Below are 16,292 nucleotides of genomic sequence, written 5' to 3' on the forward strand. Positions count from 1 at the left end.
TAGATTTTCTGGGGTTTGAACTCTAGACTTTTTGATGTAGAAGCATTAATGAACATTTAGGATATGACTGGTTTCTTCGCTACCACCCGCAAACGCAGCTTTTGCGGTTGGTAGCGGTTGTTGGTGTTTTGCAACAATCACTCAAATCGATCTAAACTGCTTCAAATCGCTATAAACCTCATAAATTCAAAAGTTGGGTTCAACTATCGTTTGTGGTTGCAGACGGTACATGAAGATTAATTTTTTTAAATAATATAAATACAAAAATTAAAATTAAAATTAAAATTAAAATTAGAATTATAAAAATACTAAAATATATCTATTATATTTTAATTAATATTATAAAATTTTAAAATAAAATATTTTCTATAATTTTTTAAAATTTAAAACTAAAACTTTCTAAATATAATTTTTATATTTATTATGATATTATGATTTTTTATATTTTATAATTATATAAAATGTAAATATTGTTAATTTATTATTTAACCGCAGTCATAAGTATACTACAAACACGCCAATTTCTAACCGCAGAATCAGTCGTACAAATCTCTTAGAACCGCTAGAAACCGCAATCACTCGCATCCGCAAACTCCCGCAACCGCAACCGTTGCGTTTGAACCAGTACTGCCTTAGTCAAACTATTCAACTTTGTAAAATGTGTTAAGAATGAGATTACTCGTAAATTTTTAATATATTAAAAATTACCATATCTAGCAATTACTATATTTTTTTTTTTTGATCAAATCTAGCAATTACTATATTTGATTACATAACGGTATGGAGTACGCTGAGTCGCTGACAGAAAAACTGTATTGAGTACATATTGCTGAAAGTGAAAGGTGTTCTAAGTGACCGCATTCCAACTCAAAGGTAACATGGCAAACCATATTATTGAGTTGTATAGAAATCAGCTTTTTGGGTGGTCAACGTACACAAACCGTGTTATATTCGCATTTTTTCAGATCTGGTTTAGGTTTTTATTTTGATTTATTTAATATTACATATGTTTCAACCACACTCTTCTCGGTATATTTTATTCATTAAACTAGTGTTAAATAGCTTGAGAAGCACTTCAAAAAGTGTGACTGAGTTTCTAAGCAAAGTGCAATCAAGTTTTGTCCAGCAGACTCCACCGCACAATCACTTAGGTACTGATACAAAATGTTTTTAATAACAATAGATTAAGACGTACATTATTGATACACCAACCCAACCTTCGGGAAGTATATCATAGACTATCAAATGAACAGTGACGCACATAAAACAATGTTTTTTTTTTTTTGAAAAAAGGCTACACATAAAACAATGTTGTATTATGTATCTACAAAATAATTAACACAAGGGTATCTTTATTAACTATACGTGTAAAGTTGTAAATTGAGAGAAAGATACACATGCATTGTTATTCCTTAACCTTTTGAATTTTCCTTTTCCAGTAAACACTAACACTATTATTGGTGTTTTGATGTATAGGCATGTTCTTTTTCTCCACGAGTGCGGTAGCGTCAGCGGCTTAAAAACAAGAAGAAAATATTGTAATTAACGCCATCATTTTTTGAGTTTGTGTCGATGTGATTATTTTACTGAGTGTTGTCGATGATGTTAGTGACGCTGAAAAAAAAAGTGTTCATCGGAATTGCCTTCCTGGTCAAACGAGGACGTCGCTGCCATTTATTCTCCACATCCTTAAGCCTCAAGAAACTTACAATTAGGCATTATTTTGAATGCTTGAAGCTGACGTTGCGATTCTTTACCAAACAGGGTTTATCATGTATCTTTCTGATTTTGTAATTTTTTTGATCAAATATGTATCTTTCGATAATCTGCCGCTAACACCAGTACAAAACGTAGTAGGAAATTATAAGAGTTTTGTATATTGTGTGGAAATTAACAAAGTGATACTTTCCCCATTGCTGGCAAAATCTCTGAATAATAAATGTTCTTTTAAGTTAAAGTAGTTGCATTTATGTTGGTCGGAACACTAGATTGAAAGGAAAAAGGGACCATGAATATTTTGTTCCCAACAGGCAACATATCTTATATAATAAAAAAATGTTCCTCTCTCCCGGTGAATCCACGTCAGTAAGTCAATTCCTCTCAGTGTGACATGTGTGCAATTCTGTTTTTTTCATCTTTTTAATTTGTTTTTTTGAGCTTCACGAGTGGGCTTCCGCTTTTATTAAATGAGTTATTGAAAATTATTTTCTAAACCCAAGTCCACCATCCTCCCTTTTATATAATAAAGAAATGTTTATCTCTCCTGGTGAATCCACGTCACTAAGTCAATTCCTCTCAGTGTGACATGTGTCCAACTCTGTTTTTTCATATTTTTAATTTGTTTTTTTGGGCTTCACGAGTGAGCTTCCGCTTTTATTAAATGAGTTATTGGAAATTATTTTATTAGCCCAAGTCCACCATTCTCCCTTTTCTCCAACCAAAAAAACTGAGATAGACCACGTCTGTAATCCAAACATTTTTTTTTTAAATTTAAACAAACTTTTTTTGCGTCAAAAACTCCAAAAGATTACATCTAAGCCTGCGATTTAGGTAAATCTGGAAAAAATCGATTAAGTTAAACTGTTTTCTGTTTTTTTTTTTTCAGACCGAGAAATATCTATATAATTGAACTAAACAGATAAAATGCTGTCACTTTATGTTGATGAACCGTGAATCAAATCCTAATTTATCAAGTAAAACAGAGAAGAGGAAAGTGAACGACGAAACATAATTAGATGAATAGGGAGATTAGGTGGTGAAGAAGAAGATGGGATCAGGTGGTAAAGAAGAAGGTGAGGTGGTTAAACGAAGAAGATGGATGAGATGAAAAGGGAGATTAGGTGATGAAGAAGATGCAGTGAGGAGGTGAAGACGAAGGTGAGGTGATGAAAAAAGAATACGGGCCGGATGAGATAGTGAAAGAAAGAAGAAAATTAGGTTTAGTCCGCTGAGAGAGAAACAATAAAAGTACATTTTTTTTCTTTTTTAGTTCATTTAACCTTTCGTTTAATTTTTATGTATCCAATCAAGTTAAAGTCCACTAATAACCCAATAACTAAAGTTAATTAATACAAAATATGGATATTAGACAAGAAAAACTCAATAATGCATTCACAGATCAATTTAACTGGAAAATTTTTTTTACTAGACACCTAAAAACATGACCATCAATTTAAAAATAATACATAAGTGACATTATTCTCAAATCAGAACCCTAGAATACATCATAATTTATTTAAAATAACATAACTAATAAATTTAGTTATACTACTATAACTTTTATAAAATTTAAATTTAGCCTAGATGTATGGTATAATAACATTTTAAACATTTTATTATAAAAAATTCAATAATTTTAAATAAATTATATTTATAAAATAATATATATTTATATTTAATACAAGATTTAGCTAGCTGTTAATAAAAACACAACCAATCTATCTATAACACTAAAATATAATTTAGTCTCTTCTTAGAGAGACAATTACCTATCCCTCATGTTAACACGTAAACTTTAAAACATTAATCATCTAGCATTATTTTCGGTTTTTTACTAGGATCTAATGATTTTTGGTTTTATCAATTTGATAGATAAACTGAAATAAAGTGCTAAAACATTTATTATTATTTTTAGCTTCCACTCTGATTAATTGATGCCATATTAGAATTTGTTCGGTTTGGTATTGATTTTGGATTCAAACTAGATCTAGCTTTAAAATAATATTACAATTCAAATTCTCTTTGTATATAAACAGATGAGTTAATATTGCATTTGTATTTTGAGTTTGTTAAATATATGCATATAAATTAAAATTAAAATATTTTTAAAGAAAAAATCTGGTTTAGTATGGTTACACTACACTAGCAATAATAAAAAAAGGTACTCTCCTTCAATAGATTATAGTACAACATCATGAAATCTCAACAAGAACCGGTGTAATGTCATCCCAAGGAAAAAATAAAACCTAACTAATTATCAAAATAACATAGTTTATTTAGACTTAAAAAAAAAGAAAAACAAGTACATAATTTAGCTACTATTTATATTTTTAACTAATAAAAATTAAAATAATTATTTACTCAAACTATTTCGATTGTTTTCGAATATACATCCCGTCCGTAGGACGGACCGACCTAGTATATATATATATATTTATGTTTTAAAATACTAGAAAAAATCTAAGAAAAGAAAAACGGATACATAGTATTTACTATTTAATAAACTGAATACGTGTATGCGATAAATTTTTGGTTGACATATACGAGAATACAGTCTATTAAAGTTGGTCGAGATCCAATCTCTTGACGGTGTAGTATGTCAAATGTTTAACGTGTCTTTAACACTTGAACACCACCTGCCAAACATTGTGAGACCCCCATCGTTTTCTTTGCAACCTTTTACATTTAATCTTTAACTGAAAGTGTTATTAGCTTAATATAATTTTTTTGATCAAGCAATTAAATTAAAGTAACCCGAAAACACTTTTAAAACGCGTTACACTTTGACGGTTTCAAGGGCATTTTAGGAATCTCAACACCTATATAAACTCCCTACTCGCCCCGCTCTTCTTCTCCATCGCCAGATTCAGCGATTCCCCCAGCTCCGTTTCTTCGATTATTGTATACCACTAGCTTGCCACAAAGGTAAAACGATCAATTGTATCTTTCTCTCTGGTTAATCCGTGCTTTCAAGATCCAATTTTGTGATCCGTGTTTGGGTTCGATCTGTGTCGGTGATCCGCAAACGTAACTTAATTTCTCTCTGCATGTACCAGATCTGAGATTTTGATTTGAATTTCTCGCTTTATGTTTATCATTTTCGTTGAATTTCGAGCTCATTGTTAAGCATGATCATGAATGTTTGATCACTGTTCTGATATTAATTGGATCATGTTTACGTAAATCTATTTTATTTGTACATCTGGTTTTCCTTAAACCGGATCTGGGTTTTCCATAACCGGATCTGGGTTTCCTAAAGTTTTGATTTTTATTGTGGATTCTACTTGTCAATGTTTATAGCTGTTATTCAAATTGCTAATGACCTTTTGTTCATTAATATTGTGTAATATATTTAATTTAATCTCTTACTTGGTGTTTATTTATGTTTAATTCAGGTTTTAAACAAGCAAAAAAAAATGGTGAAGATATGCTGCATTGGAGCTGGATACGTCGGTGGTCCAACCATGGCAGTCATCGCTCTAAAATGCCCATCCGTTGAAGTAGCCGTCGTTGACATCTCCGTGCCCAGGATCACCGCCTGGAACAGCGACCAGCTCCCCATCTACGAGCCTGGTCTTGACGACGTCGTCAAGCAGTGCCGTGGGAAGAACCTTTTCTTCAGCACCGACGTTGAGAAGCACGTCAGAGAGGCCGACATTGTCTTTGTCTCTGTCAACACACCCACCAAGACCCGCGGTCTCGGAGCTGGCAAAGCTGCCGACTTGACTTACTGGGAGAGCGCTGCTCGTATGATCGCTGATGTGTCCGTTTCCGACAAGATCGTTGTCGAGAAATCGACTGTTCCGGTTAAAACCGCAGAGGCCATTGAGAAGATTCTTACGCATAACAGCAAAGGGATCAAGTTTCAGATCCTCTCCAACCCTGAGTTTCTCGCTGAAGGAACCGCTATTGAGGATCTCTTCAAGCCTGACCGTGTCCTAATCGGTGGCCGCGAGACGCCTGAAGGGTTTGCAGCTGTTAAAGCCTTGAAAGACGTTTACTCCCAATGGGTCCCTGAAGAGAGGATCCTCACCACTAATCTCTGGTCCGCTGAGCTCTCCAAGCTCGCTGCTAACGCCTTCTTAGCTCAGAGGATCTCGTCGGTTAACGCGATGTCAGCTCTCTGTGAAGCAACGGGCGCCAATGTCACGGAGGTCTCTTACGCTGTCGGTAAAGACTCACGTATCGGTCCCAAGTTCTTGAACTCGAGTGTTGGCTTTGGAGGTTCTTGTTTCCAGAAAGACATCCTCAACTTAGTCTACATCTGCGAATGCAACGGCTTACCTGAAGTCGCTGAGTACTGGAAACAAGTCATCAAGATCAACGACTACCAGAAAACCAGATTCGTTAACCGCATCGTCTCCTCGATGTTCAACACCGTCTCCAACAAAAAGATCGCTGTTCTCGGTTTCGCCTTCAAGAAAGACACTGGAGACACGAGAGAGACACCAGCCATCGATGTCTGCAAAGGCTTGTTAGGTGACAAAGCTCGTATCAGCATCTACGACCCGCAAGTCACGGAAGAGCAGATCCAGAGAGACTTGACCATGAACAAATTCGACTGGGACCACCCGCTTCATCTCCAGCCCATGAGCCCCACCACTGTGAAGCAAGTCTCGGTCGCTTGGGACGCGTACGCTGCGACCAAAGACGCTCACGGTATCTGCATTTTGACCGAGTGGGACGAGTTCAAGAAGCTGGATTACGAGAAGATCTTTGATAATATGCAGAAGCCGGCGTTTGTTTTCGATGGTAGGAACGTGGTGGATGCTGAGAAGCTGAGGAAGATTGGGTTTATTGTTTACTCTATTGGTAAGCCGTTGGACCAGTGGCTCAAGGATATGCCTGCTCTTGCCTAAACCAAAACCAAACAAAACCTCTTCCTTAGCTTTTTTTATTTCATTTTTTCCCCCGAATTATTATGTTTTTCATACAATTTTTTTTCCATTTTAATATGTTTTGAACAATAATTGTCGGTTCTGTTATTCTTATGAAAATCCAACAGAGATTTTTAGGTTTGGTTTCTGTTGGTAATTATGTACCTTGGGTTATCATATATTGTAAGTTTTTCAAGTATTATTACATGTTATAAAAAGTTTTCTCCAGTTGGAAATTACATTCATTTCTACATGAGCATAAACATAAGCTAAATCTTTTTTTAAAATAAATCCTTGAAAACCCTAAACCCTTAGAATCAAAACCAACAAGCACCAAAGCATATCATGTCTTAAAAATAATATTTGGTAATAAGGCCAAAACCAAAAACGTATGATAAACCAGTGGTGGTAGTCCAGTGGCGCTTGAGGGAATAAATCCAATACGGCGAACCGTGGTTCGAACCCCGCTAGCCACACGGATATGGGTTATTGCTTTCGGCTCATTTGAATGCCCAGGAGAGGGTTTATCCGTGGACTGTACCTCCACCGGGAGCTAGGTCTGTGTCTTTAATAGATCTGGGTTAGGTCTGTGTCTTTAACAGACATAGATTTAACTTTTTTTTGTCAAAAAAAAAAAACGTATGATAAGAAGCCAAAACCAAAGGAGTGGTTGGTGGGGTGATGAAACGTGGAAAGAATAGCGCGAGTTTCTTGGGGGAACAAGTCTAATTTAGGTCAGTTGAAACTGCCAAAATGATGTGACTTTGAATCTAGGTTTTACAGAACTGAGCTTGGAAAAGGAGCTATGGAGTGTTCTGATTCAGCTCCTGAGATTAGTACTGAACCTTATAAGAGGAACGTTGAGCATCAAACGCAGGTTATGCAACAAAATATTCGTCTAATCAAAGCTCTAGGTGGTCAATCAGACGTTCCATCAGTAGAGGATGAATCCATAAATAAAGAAAAAAAATACTCTTGGGACCGACACAAGTGTAGTACTGCTCCTGCTTAAGGAATTTCAGGTCGGTTCATGCTTTGGGTGGCCACAAGAAGTGTCACGGCAAGGGACAACACTCAAAAAAAACACAGCATTCCGGTTTGAGTCAAATTTTTTGACGATTTGAAAAGTCATACTAGAATGTGTCGGTCGGGTCTATGCCCTATGGTATTCAACAAAATAATTGAGCATATAAAATGAAATTAAATAACACTACTTTTTGTAATATGTTCAGGTTCAACGAAAACGACACAGAGAAATGTACGGCAATCTTTGTACCTAATTTTGAGGAAAAAATCCCTATGGTGAAATTGGACCTACCAGCTATTAATTAGCTAAGATATAACATCAAATTAATTGTATTAAACACACCCAGTTTTCATGTCAGAGGACGCGGTTTACTGTGCTGAGTAAATATCTAATTATCATGTATGGTGGAAAAGCAATTTAATTGTCAATTTTCATTATTACTAAGTTTGAATAGGAAAATTAGTTAATATATCAATCATTTAAAAGAGGAGAGATGGAAAAGCAAAACTCTTTGCTTAGCCATGAAAATATAGGTGGAGACAGACAAATGTATAATTAGCAATCTACAAAACAATCCCTAAACTCAAGGTTAAGACACGAATTCATTAATACTCTCACTTAATTATTATAGATCTTGAAATAAAGTATAGTTTTTTTTATTTTATTTTATTCTTTTTATATATCCACCGGCAAAACGAGAGATCACTGAGAACAAAAGCTCTTTGTTATTCATCTCTTCATTCCTTTCTTCTTCTTCTTCTTCTTCTTCCTCAGCTCTTAGAATTCGAATCAGTATAAAAGACGTGACTTTGTGGCAAACCCATTTACGATTTATCGTATTGAGCGGGAATCTCAAATTTTGATTGGTGATCGGGAAATCTCCAATGCGGTCTACGAGAATTCCACAAGGAAGAAGAAGAACAGCGACAAGGAACCAATCAGAGAAGAAGGAGGCTAGATCGGGAGATCGGAGAGGAGGAATCTGATCTGATGTTGTGTTTGGGATTGTTACGAATTAGGGTTTTCGAATTCGTCGTCGTAGTGGTGGTGGGGAGGCACGATCAATGATGCAGCTTCACATATCGCCTAGCATGAGAAGCATCACGATCTCGAGCAGCAAGGTCGCAGCTCGTCACATCTCTTACCGAACTCTCTTCCACACCATCTTGATCCTCGCCTTCTTGTTGCCTTTCGTCTTCATCCTCACCGCTCTCGTTACCCTCGAAGGTGCCAACAAGTGCTCCTCCATTGGTAAAATAAAAATCACCTCTTTTTAGGATCTTCCGACAAAAAAGTTTGCATCTTTTTAGTGTCCACTGTCACAAGCATCTTGTTGTGATCGTACTAGAATGGGGCTTACGTCAATCAAGTTTTTTTTTTTTGGATTTTTCTTGTTAGGTCCCCCACTGATTAAATTTTGTAGGATCTTGCTATAGTTTTTTGTTATTCTATATGCTGTCTTGAGGTATCTCGGTTCTATGCTTTGTTTATATGGTTTAGGATGTTCATTTGCTGAGTTCGTTTCACTTGAATGATCTGCTTTGCTTGATCTCTCTCATTAAAGTTTCTTCCTTCTTTACTCTCAGATTGTTTAGGGAGGCGGTTAGGTCCACGTCTTCTTGGTAGGGTAGATGATTCAGAGGTGAGTTGTTGCTTTTCTTTACTCTATTATTTTTTCTGTATCTTCTTGAATAATATTTTCCCATCATGTCTCTCTCTCTTGCTGCAGAGACTAGCTAGAGACTTTTACAAAATCCTTAACGAAGCAAGCACTCAAGCCATTCCAGATGGTTTGAAGCTTCCAGATTCTTTTAATCACCTTGTTTCGGATACCAAGAACAACCACTATGATCCCAAAACATTTGCTCTTGTCCTGCGTGCCATGGTACTACGCTTTGTCTCTATAGTGAGCCATATAAATTAGAAGATAATATCTTTATGTGATTGTGTTTATATCTCTGCCTTGAAACAGATGGAGAAGTTCGAGCGGGACATTAGGGAAACCAAATTTGCAGAGCTAACGAACAAGCACTTCGCAGCAAGCTCCATCCCCAAAGGCATACACTGTCTCTCCCTAAGACTGACGGACGAATACTCCTCCAACGCTCACGCTCGTCGTCAACTACCTTCACCAGAGCGTCTCCCTCTCCTTTCAGATAACGCTCACCACCATTTCATCCTCTCCACCGACAATATATTGGCTGCATCGGTCGTGGTCTCCTCCGCAGTGCAGTCATCTTCAAACCCTGAGAGAATCGTCTTCCACATCATCACAGACAAGAAGACCTACGCCGGTATGCATTCGTGGTTCGCCCTCAACTCTGTGGATCCTGCTATAGTGGAAGTTAGAGGTGTTCATCAGTTTGACTGGCTGACGAGAGAGAATGTTCCGGTTCTGGAAGCTCTGGAGAGCCATAACGGTCTCATGAACTATTACCATGGGAGTCATATCGCTGGGGCAAACCTCAGTGAAACAACTCCGAGGAGATTTGCTTCCAAGTTGCAGTCTAGAAGTCCTAAATACATATCTTTGCTCAACCATCTTAGAATCTATATACCGGAGGTGAATCTTATAATGTTTCAACTTTCACTTGTGATTCATTCATATGCCAATTTTAATCTTCTTTTTTTTTTTGGAATATTAGCTTTTTCCGAACTTGGACAAGGTGGTGTTCTTAGACGATGATGTAGTTGTTCAGAGAGACTTGGCTCCGCTTTGGGATATTGATCTTGGTGGTAAGGTCAACGGAGCAGTGGAGACTTGCAGGGGTGAAGATGCAAGTGTGATGTCAAAGAGGTTAAGGAACTACTTCAATTTCTCTCACCCGCACATAGCAAAGCATTTGAATCCTGAAGAATGCGCTTGGGCGTATGGAATGAATGTATTCGATCTAAAGGCTTGGAGAAAGACGAACATCAGAGAAACGTATCACTCATGGTTAAGAGAGGTAAATCAAAGAAGCCTTGCGCTCTTTTTGTTATCTCACTCTCTTACTGTGTTTGCTTTTGGTTTTTGAGCAGAATCTGAAGTCGAATCTGACAATGTGGAAGCTTGGAACGTTGCCTCCTGCTCTTATTGCGTTTAAGGGTCACGTCCATATTATAGACTCGTCATGGCATATGCTTGGTTTAGGCTATCAGAGCCAGACCAACGTAGAGAGTATCAGGAAAGCGGCAGTGATCCATTACAATGGGCAATCAAAGCCGTGGCTGGAGATTGGTTTCGAGCATCTCCGGCCGTTTTGGACAAAATACGTCAACTACTCGAATGATTTCATCAAGAACTGTCACATCTTGGAGTAGCAAAAGACGAAACTTTCAGATGGGATTATATTGAAGGTAACTACGGGTGTAAGAGACAGAGGAAGATATTAGGAAGAGAAGAGATAAAAACAGGAGCAGAGCAGTGCAGGTTTTACTCACTCTAAAAAGATTTAAGAAATATTAGTTTGCTACATACATATAAGATACTTGTTGCAGAGCAAAGGGGATGATGCTACTGCTGCTGCAGGTGCATAAGAGAAAGGGAGAGATAAAAAAAGATTCATTCTTTATGTAGGATAGAAGGTACCCTTTTTTGAAAATTCGTTCAGAGAGAATATGAAAATTAGTGAGTCTTTTATAAGAATGAGAAAGATTGGATTATATTAAATTTATATTGGTTATGAAGGGGGTGATATGACCAGAAAAGGGGTAGTGTTTGATAGTTGAAGAGCAATGTATAACACTTTTGTTGCTTTTGCTCTACATCTATCTTATTAATATAATTTCTGGTTCTTTAGAAAAATGTCTTCTTTGTTAGCTCTGCATAGTCATTTGAAGCTGCTGTGATTTATAATTCAAAAAAAATAAATGGAATGTTAAAAGGTTGAGCATTTTCATTGGCGTGCATATAAGATGGGAAGAAGGAGAGAAAGGAATGGGAGCATTTGGAAGCATTTGATTATTAAGATCCCATAACTATTGAAGTAGTATTCAAAAGGTGATCTGAAACAGAACAAATATGTCTGTTTATGTTTTGGACATGGATTTTAACAACAACAACAAAAAGTGCAAGAACAGAGTACAGTTAAAATAGCTTTGGGAGATTCAAATTATCTTCTTCAATATTTTCTTTCCTGTAATTGTTTTGGGTGAGCTTTTTGATTGCTTGAGGTTTGGTTTGAAATGTAATTCTGATTCTTAACAGTGGAATCATAGATAACATTTTCAAATCTGCTGTCAAAACTCTTGAGATAAATTACTGCAGAATAAGAAACTGAGAGTGGATTAAACTGTTTGGTTACACGCGCTCCATAGCTGCAAGTGGGGTTACACTGTTTTATTTCTGCTACAGTCGTACTTGGGCCGGCCGACCTCTTAAGCCCAAGTTTCGAAAAAATATATTTTCTATTTAGACGGCTCATATTATTTCCACATCGGAAAATCAAATAATTTCTTTGAGATAACACGTGTCAGAAGAAGTTCCAGACTCATCCCGAGGGATCACGAAGGCTCTTCGGCGTCGTTTAGCATCTTCCTCTCCCTTCTTTATTATTTCCTCTTCTCACTTCTCTTGCATCTCGCTAACTAAACTACACGAAAACACAAGCAAAAAGCGTTATCGTTTGCTCAATTCTTAAGTAAACATCTCGCCGTTTCAGCGAATTTATACTAAACTCCCTGTTGTAATACATCTCCCTTTGTAAACTGTACCGTTTTTAATTTCTCCGAGCAAATGGCGACGGCTAAGACGACTGCTACGGCGGCGTTTAGTAGTATCGTCGGCGGCGTAGGATCAGACTCCCGAAAGGTTTCTTCTTTCTCTCACCTCCAACCTTCCGTGGCTTTTCCGGCGAAACCCAGCTCCTTCAAAGCGCTGAAACTAAAGCAGAGCGCGAGGCTCACTCGAAGACTTCAACATCAACCGTTCGTCGTCCGATGCGAAGCTTCTTCTAATGGAAGGGTAAAGTCTCAAACTTTAAGCTTTATTTTACTGTAAGAATGATGAAACTGATAACGAACACATGATCTTTGAATTGTATAGCTTACACAGCAAGAGTTCACAGAGATGGCGTGGCAGTCGATAGTCTCTTCACCAGACGTGGCTAAAGAGAACAAGCAGCAGATCGTGGAGACGGAGCATCTCATGAAAGCTCTTTTGGAGCAGAAGAACGGTTTAGCTCGCAGGATTTTTTCGAAGATCGGTGTGGATAACACCAAGGTTCTTGAAGCTACGGATAAGTTCATTCAACGCCAGCCAAAGGTGTATGGAGAAGCTGCTGGTTCGATGCTTGGACGTGATTTGGAAGGGTTGTTTCAGAGGGCGAGACAGTATAAGAAAGACTTAGGGGACTCTTATGTCTCTGTTGAGCATTTGGTTCTTGCTTTTGTTGATGATAAGCGGTTTGGGAAGCAGCTGTTTAGGGATTTTCAGATATCTGAGAAGAGTTTGAAAACTGCTATTGAGTCCATTAGAGGGAAACAATCAGTCATTGACCAAGGTTGGTAACTTCATTTGACGTTGAGAGTTTGTAAGAGTCTAGAGACTTGAGTGTTTATGTTTTGACAGATCCGGAAGGCAAGTATGAGGCGTTGGAGAAGTATGGTAAAGATTTGACAGCGATGGCGAGAGAAGGAAAGCTTGATCCTGTGATTGGAAGAGATGATGAGATCCGTAGATGCATTCAGATTCTCTCAAGGAGGACTAAGAATAACCCTGTGTTGATCGGTGAACCTGGTGTTGGTAAAACTGCAATCTCAGAAGGGTAAGTTGTCACTACACTAAACTTCAGAAACTTAAACCATATGTTTATGTGATGCTCAGAGGATTGTGCAAGGAGATGTGCCTCAAGATATACTACTTTTAAAACAGGCTTGCTCAGAGGATTGTGCAAGGAGATGTGCCTCAAGCATTGATGAACAGAAAGGTATTCAACTATAACATCAAAGTTTTATCTTCTTTTCTTCTTACAATCGTTTGCTGGTTTCTTTGCAGTTGATATCTCTTGATATGGGGGCACTTATTGCTGGAGCAAAGTATCGAGGAGAATTCGAAGATAGACTAAAGGCTGTACTTAAGGAGGTCACAGACTCAGAAGGCCAAACCATCTTATTCATCGATGAGATCCACACAGTTGTTGGCGCAGGTATGGACCATCGTTTGTTTGTATAAGAACAATTTGTACATTCAGCAATGATTTTGAAGAATCTTCCTTCTTTCAGGTGCGACTAATGGGGCAATGGATGCTGGTAACCTACTAAAACCAATGCTAGGTCGAGGCGAGCTACGCTGTATAGGCGCAACAACGCTTGACGAATACAGAAAGTATATAGAGAAAGATCCAGCCTTGGAACGCAGGTTTCAACAGGTTTACGTTGATCAACCTACCGTGGAAGACACTGTTTCGATCCTCCGCGGTTTGAGAGAAAGGTACGAACTCCATCACGGAGTTCGCATCTCAGACAGTGCTCTAGTGGAAGCCGCCATCCTCTCTGACCGTTACATCAGCGGCCGGTTCCTACCTGACAAAGGTTTGTTACCATTTCATCATCATATGATCTTCGTTAATACACAAATGTTACTAACTTATTTGTTTTTTCCAGCAATCGACTTGGTTGATGAAGCAGCAGCCAAACTAAAAATGGAAATCACTTCAAAACCCACTGCTCTCGACGAGCTCGACCGTGCGGTGATCAAGCTCGAAATGGAGAGACTCTCACTCACCAACGACACAGACAAAGCTTCAAGAGAGAGACTAAACCGAATCGAAACGGAGTTAGTCTTACTAAAGGAGAAGCAAGCGGAGTTAACCGAGCAGTGGGAGCACGAGAGGTCCGTCATGTCCCGTCTCCAATCCATCAAAGAGGAGATAGACCGAGTAAGCCTCGAGATCCAGCAAGCGGAGCGCGAATACGATCTAAACCGCGCAGCAGAGCTCAAATACGGAAGCCTAAACTCTTTACAGCGTCAGTTAAACGAAGCTGAGAAGGAGCTTAATGAGTACTTAAGCTCTGGCAAGTCTATGTTCAGAGAAGAGGTGTTAGGCAGCGACATAGCAGAGATCGTTAGCAAATGGACTGGCATCCCTGTGTCGAAGCTTCAACAGTCCGATAGAGATAAGCTTCTACACTTGGAAGAGGAGCTGCATAGACGAGTAATAGGTCAGAACCCTGCAGTCACGGCCGTAGCCGAAGCGATTCAACGGTCCAGAGCCGGCCTATCGGATCCGGGCCGTCCGATAGCTTCCTTCATGTTCATGGGACCGACGGGAGTCGGCAAAACCGAGCTGGCCAAGGCCCTCGCTTCTTACCTCTTCAACACGGAGGAAGCTCTGGTGAGGATCGACATGAGCGAGTACATGGAGAAACACGCGGTTTCCAGGCTCATCGGAGCTCCTCCCGGATACGTGGGCTACGAGGAAGGAGGGCAGTTGACGGAAGTGGTTAGGAGAAGGCCATACTCGGTCATACTCTTCGACGAGATTGAGAAGGCTCATGGAGATGTGTTCAACGTGTTTCTCCAGATCTTGGACGATGGGAGGGTTACTGACTCTCAGGGACGTACGGTGAGTTTCACCAATACGGTTATTATCATGACCTCGAACGTTGGCTCGCAGTATATCTTGAACAGCAACGCGGATGATGAGGGGAGTGAGCTTGGTTATGAGACGATTAAGCAGAGAGTGATGGATGCTGCGAGATCGATCTTTCGTCCTGAGTTTATGAATAGGGTTGATGAGTATATTGTTTTCCAGCCTCTTGACCGTGAGCAGATCAACAGCATCGTCCGGTTACAGGTATGTATGCCTTTTCAGTTCAAATAAAAGTTTGAATAATTTGGATAAAAAGGTATTTTGGTAATTAGTTTTTTTCCTGTATTTTGGTTTATAATTAATATTTTAAAATTAATTGATTATTTTAATTAAATATAGTTATTATTTACAAGTATATAATCTATATTATAGAAATTTGGGTATTCATTCAATTCTCGGCTCCCCTTCTCATTCGGTTTTTTGGTTCTAGAGATATAGGATCTGATTCGGTTTTTCAGTTCCTGGATAAATGTGTCCAGCACGGTTATGCTGTTCAAGCCCTTACTGAATCACTCTTTTTGTGTTATATTCCACAGCTGGCTCGTGTGCAGAAGCGGATTGCGGATAGGAAAATGAAGATAGAGATCACAGATGCGGCGGTGGATCTTCTCGGAAGCCTCGGGTATGATCCGAACTACGGAGCTAGACCTGTCAAGCGTGTGATACAGCAGAACATTGAGAACGAGCTCGCCAAAGGTATCTTGAGAGGAGATTTCAAGGAAGAAGATGGGATTCTGATCGATACAGAGGTCACAGCGTTCTCCAATGGTCAGTTACCTCAGCAAAAGCTCACATTCAAAAAGATTACGTCAGAAACGGCAGATGCTGAGAAGGAGGAAGAAGAAGCTTTCTCAAAACAGAGCAATTGAAAAACGACACCTTTTGGAGCCCAAGAAGTTTCGGACTTTATAGTACATAGCTTCTAGTGAGTTGGTTGTGACAGAACAGAATGATAACATTTATCTCAATGTGAGATATAAACCATAAGCTAATAAGTTATTGTGCTGATGTCTCAAAATCCATATTCTCTGAAAATGCAATATATAGTAACGTTATATAGTTCTCCTGTGACCTCTTATATATTGGGCTTGATTT

At 38.5% G+C, this 16,292-nt stretch overlaps 3 protein-coding genes across 9 annotated transcripts; all 3 read left to right on the top strand.

The window, feature by feature from the left end:
- Positions 1-4,482: 4,482 nt before the first annotated feature.
- LOC106424732 (UDP-glucose 6-dehydrogenase 3-like) lies at positions 4,483-6,835 on the top strand. Its single transcript, XM_013865479.3, has 2 exons — positions 4,483-4,644; positions 5,115-6,835. Exon 2 carries the CDS (start codon positions 5,136-5,138, stop codon positions 6,576-6,578), a length of 1,443 nt encoding a protein of 480 aa, XP_013720933.1. The 5' UTR covers positions 4,483-4,644; positions 5,115-5,135; the 3' UTR covers positions 6,579-6,835.
- Positions 6,836-8,200: 1,365 nt separating this feature from the next.
- On the top strand, positions 8,201-11,896 carry LOC106424705 (probable galacturonosyltransferase 14). 7 transcript variants are annotated; one of them, XR_007329028.1, is made up of 8 exons: positions 8,204-8,874; positions 9,210-9,265; positions 9,353-9,508; positions 9,596-10,186; positions 10,269-10,571; positions 10,645-11,035; positions 11,104-11,190; positions 11,491-11,896. XR_007329028.1 is itself a non-coding variant. In XM_013865457.3 (6 exons), the coding sequence occupies exons 1-6, from the start codon at positions 8,688-8,690 to the stop codon at positions 10,924-10,926; spliced, it is 1,551 nt and encodes a 516-aa protein (XP_013720911.1). In that variant the 5' UTR covers positions 8,201-8,687; the 3' UTR covers positions 10,927-11,410. The 7 variants fall into 7 exon arrangements, 2 of the variants coding, with proteins under 2 accessions (XP_013720911.1, XP_013720910.1); XR_007329030.1 differs by having other exon boundaries at positions 11,135-11,190; XR_007329031.1 differs by lacking the exon at positions 11,104-11,190.
- Positions 11,897-12,102: 206 nt separating this feature from the next.
- Positions 12,103-16,256, top strand: LOC106424692 (chaperone protein ClpB3, chloroplastic-like). The gene is made up of 8 exons (XM_013865446.3): positions 12,103-12,568; positions 12,650-13,106; positions 13,175-13,370; positions 13,478-13,532; positions 13,601-13,751; positions 13,828-14,136; positions 14,209-15,401; positions 15,734-16,256. Exons 1-8 carry the CDS (start codon positions 12,341-12,343, stop codon positions 16,064-16,066), a joined length of 2,922 nt encoding a protein of 973 aa, XP_013720900.1. The 5' UTR covers positions 12,103-12,340; the 3' UTR covers positions 16,067-16,256.
- Positions 16,257-16,292: the final 36 nt, after the last annotated feature.

This window comes from Brassica napus, chromosome C9 (assembly GCF_020379485.1).
Source record: "Brassica napus cultivar Da-Ae chromosome C9, Da-Ae, whole genome shotgun sequence".
Taxonomy (NCBI): Eukaryota; Viridiplantae; Streptophyta; class Magnoliopsida; order Brassicales; family Brassicaceae; genus Brassica; species Brassica napus.

Excerpts from the sequence above, each read along its gene's own strand:
- LOC106424732 (XM_013865479.3), top strand. The coding sequence starts at position 5,136 with ATGGTGAAGATATGCTGCATTGGAGCTGGATACGTCGGTGGTCCAACC.
- LOC106424705 (XM_013865456.3), top strand. The coding sequence starts at position 8,688 with ATGATGCAGCTTCACATATCGCCTAGCATGAGAAGCATCACGATCTCG. Across the intron at positions 9,509-9,595 it reads CTCTTGTCCTGCGTGCCATG|ATGGAGAAGTTCGAGCGGGA; the intron begins GTACTACGCTTT and ends GCCTTGAAACAG. Across the intron at positions 10,187-10,268 it reads TTAGAATCTATATACCGGAG|CTTTTTCCGAACTTGGACAA; the intron begins GTGAATCTTATA and ends TTGGAATATTAG.
- LOC106424692 (XM_013865446.3), top strand. The coding sequence starts at position 12,341 with ATGGCGACGGCTAAGACGACTGCTACGGCGGCGTTTAGTAGTATCGTC. Across the intron at positions 13,752-13,827 it reads CCACACAGTTGTTGGCGCAG|GTGCGACTAATGGGGCAATG; the intron begins GTATGGACCATC and ends TCCTTCTTTCAG. Across the intron at positions 14,137-14,208 it reads CCGGTTCCTACCTGACAAAG|CAATCGACTTGGTTGATGAA; the intron begins GTTTGTTACCAT and ends TGTTTTTTCCAG.